The sequence below is a fragment of the Pelodiscus sinensis genome, chromosome 29 (genome assembly GCF_049634645.1).
Source record: "Pelodiscus sinensis isolate JC-2024 chromosome 29, ASM4963464v1, whole genome shotgun sequence".
NCBI lineage: Eukaryota > Metazoa > Chordata > Testudines > Trionychidae > Pelodiscus > Pelodiscus sinensis.
Genome location: NC_134739.1, coordinates 10,242,220 through 10,253,285, shown reverse-complemented (window position 1 = coordinate 10,253,285; position 11,066 = coordinate 10,242,220). Strand labels below are relative to the sequence as shown.

The 11,066-nt window shown below is 43.9% G+C and overlaps 1 protein-coding gene across 1 annotated transcript; it reads right to left on the bottom strand.

Moving 5' to 3' along the window:
- Nucleotides 1-364: 364 nt before the first annotated feature.
- On the bottom strand, nt 365-10,000 carry LOC102453115 (keratin, type I cytoskeletal 19). Its single transcript, XM_014569102.3, has 8 exons — nt 9,464-10,000; nt 5,487-5,569; nt 4,413-4,569; nt 4,004-4,165; nt 3,749-3,874; nt 3,380-3,600; nt 1,214-1,242; nt 365-676 (listed from the first exon to the last, which is right to left on the bottom strand). Coding segments are annotated over exons 1-7 (1,188 nt in total). The 5' UTR covers nt 9,902-10,000; the 3' UTR covers nt 365-676; nt 1,214-1,241.
- Nucleotides 10,001-11,066: the final 1,066 nt, after the last annotated feature.

The following is an 11,066-nucleotide window of genomic DNA, read 5'->3' as shown; positions in this document are numbered from 1 at the left end:
GGAGGCTGCTGTCATAAATATTCAGATACTGAAGGTTCACTGCAATTGGATATGGATTTGTCACTCCGTGGGGTATGGTTTCTCTTTTAGTTTGAGGATAAATGTATTAGAATATATAGTTGCATGGAAAAAAATCTTACGCAACTTTCCGTCTTGAGGGATCTTATATGTTTCTGTTGGTTCTCACTCCATTTTGGCATGCTTTATTCTCTCCCCTTTCCCCTCCCCCCCACAGGAACACTTGTTCCTGCTCACCATGTTTTTATCAAGAGTACTTTGTAGTTCATTCACAGTCCTCTTCATTTGGCTACTGCCGTTGCTATACATAATATCCATTCGGTATATCTCAATAACCAGACAGAAGTGAAGTTTGCATAAATCAGATGGTTTTATTAGACAGTAGAAACAGCAAAAATAATAGTAAAGGAGAACTGGAAATATATGAATAACTAGCCCAGGTCACAAATTAATGGCTCTATTCTACCTTGAACATTGTGTGGTCTAGAATTTCTTAGAAGTGAATATCTCAAAGCACTACTGTCTGTTTGTGATGGTATCCCTCTGTACCAATTCCTGCTTGTCTAGTGTTTTTATTCTTGTAGAGTAAGATAGTCTGTGTGTCTTCTGTAGTTCTTTCCATCCACCACCATGCCTCCTTTGCTGCTGCTTTGAGAGCCTGCCGCAAATAAGGAGGTAAAGAACAATGATTAATCTAGCATGGTAAAGAACAATGATTAATCTAGCATGTTAAATGTGAAAAAACAGCTTCAGCAGGCAGAGAAAGAAATGTAGCTGTTTTCAGCTCTCTGTCCTCCCCCTTGCCACCTCCCCCAACTTTTCTCTGTAATAACGTTGAATTTGAAGCATGTGCCACTTCTACAGTATTTTGCAAGATATTCTTAAAAGTGTGCACAATAGCTCTGAACTGGTCAGTCTTGAATTTCTTCATAGTCCTCTCACCCATAGGAATAACGATGGGTGCTTGACTTTTTATATAGTCAGTTAGTATCTTGCTGCAGCTATATAAAGATCCCGAGCAAATAGCTGTAATCTGTTAAAAAAAATTCAAAATGAACTGAAAGGCATTCATTGTTTGATTTCTATCAATGACAGGGACCAACACAATTGCACAGATAGCTCATCAATAGATTCTTTTTATAAAGTAAAAATTCTCCACCTTTTAAAACTTCCCATAAGAAGAAAGAATCCTTACCAGTAGTTCCATAAAGGGTCCCAAACATCCTGTGGCACAAAAAGAAAATAATTATAGCAAAGAATGATCACAAATACCATGTGTTGGATGTGAGGACGATAGAATGAAAATTCTCTCTATCAGGCACCCTTTGCAACCTCAGGAAAGGGGAATTTATCTTCTTGCTAGCTCCCCTACAGACTTTTCTGCTCCTTGGTTTAAGAAAGGGAAAACTACAGAAAATATGTCCGAAAAGGGAATTAAGGAATAAATTAAATATGAGAAATTTAAGAGTCTGTGAAAGCCTACATGATTTTTCTTGTTTCAGACTATGAAAAATGTTTTCCCTTGGTGCCACATGAACTGAGAGATGGTTATGCCACCAAGTCTGGGCGATGTTATGTTGCTATTTGAAATTAGCTAGGTAAACAGGTCTACATTCACATCCTCCTTAAGATTTATTTCTACTGTGATGCCTGCGAGAAAGAACCAGCTGTAGCTATTTGTAGATAATCTGTTTTGTTTTGTAAACAATACTAACAACAGTGTATTATTAAGAAACTGTATAACTGGCAGCTATTTACCACTTGGATTACTTTACTTATGGTATACCGTTTTTTCTCTACCCTTGCCTCTTTGGTTGTTCAGATTTGAAACTCTTTAGGACAGAGACTTTGCCTGCTTTTATTTTTAGAAGCATCTAGCACTGTGTTGGTATTCATAGAACCATAGAGCTGGAAGAGACCTTAGAAGGTCAAGTCCAGCCCCCTGCCCTAGGCAGGACCAATCCCAACTAAATCAACTCGGCCAGGGCTTTGTCAAGCCAAGACTTAAAAATATCTAGGGATGGAGACTCCACTACTTCCCAAGGTAACCCATTCCAGTGCTTCACCACTCTCCTAGTGAAATAGTTTTTCCTAATATCCAACCTGGACCTCTCCCGCCACAACTTGAGACCATTGCACCTTGTTCTGCCATCTGTCACTACTGAGAACAGCCTCTCTCCAGCCTCTTTGGAACCCCCCTTCAGGAAGTTGAAGGCTGCAATCAAATCTCCCCTCGCTCTTCTCTTCTGCAGACTAAACAGACCCAACTCCCTCGGTCTCTCCTTGCAGGTCATATGCTCCAGCCCCCTAATCATTTTGGTTGCCCTCCGCTGGACCCTCTCCAATGCATCCACATCCTTTCTATAGTGGGGGGCCCAGAACTGGACACAATACTAGTAATACACAGTATTACTGGAAACAAATTATAAATTGACTAGTAATAATTAATATATATGAGGCAAAATAATAATTCCTATCTGCACACCACTGGTGATCACTGCCATTTGAAGATTTGTCATGTATACTGCAAACATTCACTGGACGTTTTAGAGTCTCCCAAGTGTATTTTAAATTGAACACACCGTGGGGGCAGAGCTGCCACAGACATATAAGAACATAAGAATGGCCATACTGAGTCAGACCAAAGGTCCATGTAGCCCAGTAGCCTGTCTGCCGACAGTGGCCAGCACCAGGTGCCCCAGAGGGGATGGACTGAAGACAATGATCAAGCAATTTGTCTCCTGCCATCCCTCTCCAGCCTCTGACAAACAGAAGCCAGGAACACCATTTCTATCCCCTGGCTAATAGCCTTTTATGGACCTAACTTCCATGGGTATGTCTACGCTACCCTCCTATTTCGAAATAGGAGGGTAATGTAGGCATACCGCAATTGCAAATGAAGCCCGGGATTTGAATTTCCCAGGCTTCATTTGCATAAGCCGGGTGCCGCCATTTTTAAATCCTGGCTGGTTCAAACCCCGTGCCGCGTGGCAACACGCAGCACGAACTAGGTAGTTTGAACTAGGCTTCCTAGTTCGAACTACCGTTAATCCTCGCGGCACGGGGTTCGAACCAGCTGGGATTTTAAAATGGTGGCACCCGGCTTATGCAAATGAAGCCCGGGAAATTCAAATCCCGGGCTTCATTTGCAATTGCGGTATGCCTACATTACCCCGCTAATTCGAACTAGTGGGGTAGTGTAGACATACCCCATGAAACTATCTTGCTTCTCTTTAAACTCTGTTATAGTTCTAGCCTTCACAGCCTCCTCTGGCAAGGAGTTCCACAGGTCATATATGTCAGTGTAACAACTCTGTAACCTTAAACTCAAATATCTTGTGTAGTGGGTAGAGTTACATACTAGGAGCCTTGGCCTTCCAGCAGTTGGCGGTAAGTGGCAATCTCCTGTTCCAGATGGGTCTTGATGTCCATGAGCATCCTGTATTCACTATTCTGCCGCTCCATGTCAGCTCGAAGGTCAGTGAGCTGTGCCTCAATGTTGCCAATACGCTGCTGTATCTGTGCTAGCTGGGCACCATAGCGGTTCTCTGTGTCTGCCAAGGTGCCTTCCAAGCCAGCTTTCTGAAAATAGGAAGTTGGAAGAAAAATAATTCAAAGGCTCTCGCCAAATACAGGATTGTTCTTTAGAAGGGAAACACCCTGGATTAGGAGTCCCTTGTCCCAGCATGCATCTATCAAGTCCAAAATTTGGGGAGAAATTGTCACATACCATGCTAAGCTGGGATTGAAGCTCTATCTCCAGGCCCTGCAGGGTGCGTCTCAGATCTGTGATTTCAGTCTTGCTGGTCTGCAGCTGTTCAGTGTTGACAGCCACTTCTCGGTTCAGTTCTTCAGTCTAAAGCAGGGGAAACATTTGAAAAATGGAGTGTGATTTTCTGAAAAAATCACAAAAGGCTTCAGGAGCCCGTTTCTACCAGACATTTGAAATTCTTTTCTTCTGCTTTGTACCGTTTTATGGTTTTACCTTGTTGTTGAACCAAGTTTCAGCATCCTTCCTGTTCTTCTCGGCCATGACTTCATACTGGTCTCTCATGTCAGTCAGGATCTTGGACAGATCAATACCTGGTGCAGCGTCAACCTCAACACTGACTTGGCCTCCTGTTTGCCCACCCAGGGCATTCATTTCCTATAGTAGCATTGCAGAAAAAGACACAAGCGTTAGTTAAAGACACTACAAATCTCTCTGGAATTCACCAGCTCTCCTCAACGACTGACCTCTGCTTGACCATTCTTAAATATATGGAGCAGGAAGTCTTTATTTACTGAATCTACGAGGCTTTTTATATTCTACTAGAAAGTCCAACATAACACCGAGAAATCCCAGATTCCCTCCCACATATCTGTTATCGTTTAAACTGTGATTTTTTTTTTACCTCCTCATGATTCTTCTTTAGGAAAGACAGCTCCTCCTTCAAGTTTTCGATCTGCATCTCCAGGTCAGCTCTGGCCAGGGTCAGTTCATCCAGAACTCTACGGAGGCCATTGATGTCAGCCTCAACACTCATGCGCAGGGCCATCTCTGTCTCAAACCTTCAAAAAAGCAAAAAAAACCACCCCCCAAATCACACCAAGAGTTATTAAAATCTGAAAACAGGAGGTGAATAATATTCATTACTATTGGCACTGGATTTTGCCTTTAATTTTCTTCATCATATAAAAAGCCCTATATTTGTAATTAGCAGATTTACCCAAAGTTACTTGGGTCTGTAATTTGGGAATTCCATTAAGTGTATTTTGTTTCTTCCACCCGAGAAATTCTTGTCATTCACTATGGGTGTGTCTAGACTACATGGCTCCGTCAACAGAGCCATGTAAAAGAGTTTACTTGACATAGTCAATGAAGAGGGGATTTTAATAATCCCCGCTTCATTAAAATAAAAATGGCCACTGTGCTGTGCTGACAATCAGCTGATCCGGCACAGCACGGCAGTCTAGATGCGGCGCGGTCGACAAAGGAAAGCCTTTGTTGACCACTCCAGATCCCGTACCTCCTCCATTAATGTCACAGAAGAGTTCAGCCCTTGACCACTTACCAAATTCTTGGAGTGGCCCCCATCAAAAATTATTGCCCACCCCAGCGCTACACTCAATAAATTCACCTTGTAGGATGCTGTGTTACAATTTTTCTAATCCTTACACAGCTCCTTTTAATGGCTCTGCAGAGTCAGTCTCAGTATCCTCATTAATATTGTACCATTGTTAACATTGTTTAATTGTGGCATGATTTTTATAGACTGATGTCTGCTAACATATAGGAGGAAATCCACCCAACTCATGAAGGTTAGTTGATGAAGCTGTGAAACACACTCTACACATACTGTATATTGGCTATGTCCACTTTCAAACCATATTTTTATTGTCTAGTCTTAATGTATTTGCTTTTCCAAATGATGATGATATGACTATCTGCCTGTCATTCAGGATCTCCTTGCTTTAAATTGACTCACTTGGTTTTGAAGTCATCAGCAGCCAGTCTGGCATTATCAATCTGCAGGATAACCTTAGAGTTGTCAACTGTGGCAGCAAGAATCTGAACAAAAACAAGTGGCACAGATTTAACAGTCTGGGGTAGAAGACAACAAATTCTGAACAAATTCTAGTGAAATTATGGGTGTACTACAGTGTAGCTACACCTACACTGCAGGTTTCTTGCGCAAGAACTGTTTTGCGGAAGAGTTCTTGCACAAAAGGTCTTCCACAAGAGCACGTCCTCACTGCCATGTGCTTTTGTGCAAGCGATGTGCTTTTGCGCAAGAGCGTCCAATGCTGCACTAGCCCTGGCTGTGTTCCCCTAGCCTCTGGGGAGGGCCAGGACAAGGCCACACCAGCCCCAGCTCTCTCCCGCTGTCCTCCGGGGAGGGCCAGGATGAAAGTGCCAGCCCTGCCTCTGTACCCCCAGCCACCGAAGAAGGCCAAGGCCATGACGTGGCAGCCCCAGCTGTCTTCCCGGTCGCTGGGGTGAGACCACGACACAGCAGCCCTGGTTCCCCCCACCCTGAGTACCAGGGAGGAGGGAGGTGGCATGGCACCCATCCTCCCTCCCCCCAGAACACCAGGGAGATGAGGAGGAAGGAGGCCATGTGGATGAAGGTGGAGGCAGGTGGTGGGATAAGGGTGGAGGAAGGTGATGGTCATCCCACAGGAAACATTTTTTATAGAAAGAGAGAGAGGAAAGGAGGCAGAGGTGCTGAGCAGAGAAAGTCTGCTGAGTCTACCATAACAGAAATTATCTTTGTTAGTTCTGATCAGAGATTTGGCAGCTCATATTATTTGTATATAAATAAAAACAAATTATGCCTTTGGATATAACTCTGTAATGGGATACAGTATAATAATATATGGTAATTCTATATCACATTTGTATAGAATTTGAATATTTTATCTATAATAATGAAGGGAGATTGCCTATCCTCTAGAGCTGTAAGGGACTTTGAAAGGTTATTGAGTCCAGTCCCCTGCCTTTATAGCAGGACCAAGTATCATCCCTGATAGATTTTTTGCCCCGAATGGCCTCCTTTCCTTAAGAATTGAGCTCACAACACTGGATTTAGCAAGCCAATGCACAAACCACTGAGCTATCCCTCCTAGCCCAATCATATACCTGGGCTGTGTCTACACTGGACCCCTTTTCCAGAAAAGGGATGCAGATGAGACAAGTCGGAATTGCAAATGCAGTGGGGATTTAAATTTTCCCCGCTTCATTTGTATAAACATGGCTGCCGCTTTTTTCCGGCTCGGGGCTTTGCCGGAAAAAAGCGCCAGTCTAGACGGGGATCTTTCAGAAAATAAAGCCTTTTCCGAAAGGTCCTTTACTCCTGCTTTTAAGTAGGAATAAGGGATCTTTCGGAAAAGGCTTTATTTTCCGAAAGATCCCCGTCTAGACTGGTGCTTTTTTCTGGCAAAGCCCCGAGCCGGAAAAATGCAGCAGCCATGTTTATACAAATGAAGTGGGGGATATTTAAATCCCGACTGCATTTGCATTTCCAGAAAAGGGGTCCAGTGTAGACACAGCCCTGGAGTTTCCATACTTCAGAATTCGGAGTGAGTCCTGTATTACACTATGGACAACCACACAATGAGATTGATTTACTTATTTTTTTTCCTATACCTCATCTGACAAATTTACTATAAAAAACACCTTATAAGGGGTTGGGAAGGAATTTCCCTCAGGTCAGACTGGCCTTATTAGGGCCCCAGTAGCAGCTGGGAAGCCACCAACAAATTCCCCATGGCTAAAACTGTGGCATGAGGCCCATGTTAGCTGGTGGCCCCATTGGGGGCTGAGATGGGCTGGGGCATCCGACCAGGAGGAAGGGTGCAGGAGCTGGTGGTGACCTTTGGGAATCTCACCTTTCTCTGAAATATGCGGATGCGGGTCACTTGCAAGAATTATCTGGATATATCTCACTTTCTCATTTCCCTGCCATTGCAGGACATTAAGCATTGGTCCCTCCAGTTCTCCGCTTGTAAAATATAATAATCTAGTCTCCTGTTGGCTGTAATACTTAGCTCTAATTTTTATTTTTGTTTACTGTGTGCATTTTGGGTAGTGTTGTGGCACATGATTTACAGAATGTCCGAGTAGGTGATCTGGTAGTCTCATGTGGCCTGGGAAAGCAGGAGCTGCCTACTTTCATGAGCTGGAAATAAACAGCAAGAGCACAAGAGATTTCAGATTAGATAATTTAATCCCAGTGCTTCTTTTTAGGAGATTGGAATCAGTGCATTGTGCGGTGAGATAAGCCCAGGGGAAAGGAAACTGCATGGATTGGGTCATGAACTCTATGCTAAAATTGGAAAAATAAACTTTAGGTTTTCCCCATGAGATAAAGTGTTTACACAGATCAATCAGCCATCATGTATATCTTCTAGGGCGTGAACTACTCTGAATCAGTTACTGTTCACTAAAGAGTTTGCTAAGGCATAATAAATCCTATAGTTATATGATTTGTAGGCACTTAATTTAGTTAATGTCTCCTGTTTCTTTTTTAAGTACATTTTTAAATACTTCTTCAAAGTTCAAGCTCAGGAGGCAAAATAAAAAGGGCCAGAAAAATCTGTGTTGTGTTAAAATTCTGAAGTGCTCCAGTTCACATGTGCAAACCCCTCTATTTGGTCCGTTCTTATTTTAACTGTAAAGAGATGAGTTCTCTTCTCCGATAACTGTTAAAGCAGTGCGCGCACTGGCTGTCCAGAAGCTTAAACAAAAGCGTATGATTGGTAGGTGACTGCAGAGATAAACAGTTATCCACGGTAGTTTTACAAAATTTAAACTAGTGGTCACCAACCAGTAGGTCGGGAGCTATTGTTCGATCTTGGAGCCTCTGACAGGTGATCCTGACTGGTTTGACCAACAGGCTATTAAGTGCCGGCACTTCACCTGCCCCTTCCTGAACTGCTGCACATCTCCTGCCCTTTGCCTTGGAGCTGACCCGCCACCCCCACCCCAGGCCTCCTGCTTTATTTGCAGGGCACGGGAGGGAGGGAAAGGGTGCTGATGTCAAGGTACCTTCTCTCCCATTTGGTATCCTATCTCCACAGAGCAGAGAGGGGGCACAACAGGACTTGGGATGGAGTTTGCTGGCTGCATTTTGGGAGAGGTGCAGGGCTAGGACAGGGTGAGCCTGCCTTACCTGAGGTCAGCAGTGCCCAGCTGGAGCCCACATCCCAAACTCCTACCCCAGTCATGAACCCCCTCCTTCACCCTAACCCCTGCCCCAGCCCTGAGCACCCCTGCAGCCAGACATCCTCCCAGAGCCTGCATCTAGAACCCCCTTCTACTTCCCAACTGCTTGCCACAAACCCCTCTCACACACCAAATCCCTTAATCCTCTCACACACCAAATCCCTTAATCCAAGACCAGAGCCTGCACCCCAACCCTCTGCCCCAGCCTGATGAAAGTGAGAGGATGGGGGAAGGAGGGAGGACAGAGTGAGCAGGGGCGGGGCCTCGGAGAAGGGGCACAAAGGAGGCAGGGTAAGGGTATTTGGGTTTGAGGTAGATCTTGAATTGCACTTCAATTCAGAAAGTGATCTTGTGCTTAAAAAGGTTGGAGACCCCTGATTTAAACAGAAGTGTAACACAGCCATTTAGCTAACAATTTTAATAGGAGATACATTTCATACTGAACATTGCCATTGTCCATCTTTTTTGAATCACTTCCTACCCACATCACTTTTCTACTCTTCCATAATCCACCATTCCTTTTGGCTAAATATCTACTGGGGCTTTTCTTTTCATTTCTTATTACATTTCAGAAATGCAATGGAGGCCAAATATGTCTTTCATAGTTACACTATAAAACAGTTATTATCTGCAAATAATTTTCTTTCAGCTGTTAAAAGCAGTCACACTATATGTGTGTTGTTTTAACAAATATTTTGGACTACCCTTAGATGCTTCTTAACAAACTTTAACACCAACCTTGTCTCGAAGATCTTCAATAGTTTTGTAATATAAGCTGTAGTCATGGGCTGGCCCTGGTCCTTGTTTCTGGTACCAGTCTCGGATTTTAATTTCTAGGTCAGAATTTGCCTCCTCCAGAGCACGTACTTTGTCGAGGTAGGATGCCAGACGGTCATTCAGGTTCTGCATAGTTGTCTTTTCGTTTCCAGAAAGGAGGCCATCGCCACCACCAAAGCCACCACTAAAGCTACTGTATGACCCCCCATCATATCCAGCACCCAAGCCACCTCCGAACCCAGAAGAGACAAATCGAGCAGTAGAGACAGAGATATCCCTGCCACCAGATCCCCCATGGACACTCGGAGTCCCGAAGAAACCAACAGCTCGTCTGGCTGAGGGACCACTAAAATTACCTAAGCCCGAAGAGGTTATTTGCTTCAAGCTGTAAGTGGACATGCTGAGTAAATATCAAGAATCCTACTCTAAGCACAATTCACACAGTTTGTACTCTGGAGGTAGGAGTGAAAGACTCTCACTCCGACCCTGCGTCTTTTATGCTTGTGACAATGGGAGTTGTCCATAGAACATGATATGTAAGCACTGTGGAATTCATCAGCCCTAAGCTTTTTGCCAGCATTGAAATTCTTCTTATTGGTCAGTTGACATGAAGTGGGCTGTGTCTCTTATCCAAATACTTTCACACATACCAGATTTCTTTTTTTCCCTCCCCTCTCTTCCTCTTCAGACAAAAGGTGTGTGTCTTTCGGCTCAAAGAGACTTTTGTGACTCTACAGTGATAGTTTACTTCTACGGAAACAAAAGACCTTTAAGCACACACTCTTCAGCAAGGTACAATGCCTCCTTTGTGGCACTTTTGTGAAGACTCCCACAAGGTAACTGAAGGTGTACAATGAACAGTAATGCACTTAGTGGCTGTTAGGCTGCTCATAGAACCTTGTATAAAGGGAGCCCAGATGACAAACTGCACTGCAAGGAGTGAGCTTTGGAAAAATAGATTCCCACACTTACCCGCCTTTTTTGTTACTTCTCCTGTAAATTCCGTCTTTGGATAAAAAAAAACGTTTGAAGCACAAGCTCTTTGCTCTCAGTTCCTTCTGGGAGGACAACTGGACAAAGGGTTTGATTGTGGAAATGGCTGACATGAAAATATCTGTTTCTTTTCTAAATATGGCAAGTCTCTTTCAGTGGCCACGGTTTGATTTATTTTCCTAGCCTTAATTCATAGAATTACAGGACTGGAAGGAGCCTCAAGAGGTTAGTAGTCTGTTCCCAGCACTCATGGCACAATTAAATATTACCCTAGCCTAGATCATCCCTGACAGCAGTTTGTCTAACCTGCTCTTTAAAATGAGGGGAGAGGGAGAGCTCAGTGGTTTATGCATTAGTCTGCTAAAGCAAGAGTTGTGCGTTCTAATCCTCAAGGGGCCCTTTAGGGACCTGGGGAAACCTGTCAGGGATGGTACTTGGTCCTCCTGTGAGGGCAGGGGGCTGGACTCAATGACCTCTCAAGGTTCCTTCCAGCTCTATGAGCAAAGTATATCTCCAATGATGGAGATTCCACATCCTTCCTTGGCAATTTATTCTAGGGCTTCGCCACCCT

Coding starts and splice junctions, on each gene's coding strand:
- LOC102453115 (XM_014569102.3), bottom strand. CDS start 9,901: ATGTCCACTTACAGCTTGAAGCAAATAACCTCTTCGGGCTTAGGTAAT. Junction 5,570..9,463: donor TTGAAGATCTTCGAGACAAG/GTTGGTGTTAAA, acceptor GTTTTTGTTCAG/ATTCTTGCTGCCACAGTTGA. Junction 3,601..3,748: donor TTCAATCCCAGCTTAGCATG/GTATGTGACAAT, acceptor TCCTATTTTCAG/AAAGCTGGCTTGGAAGGCAC.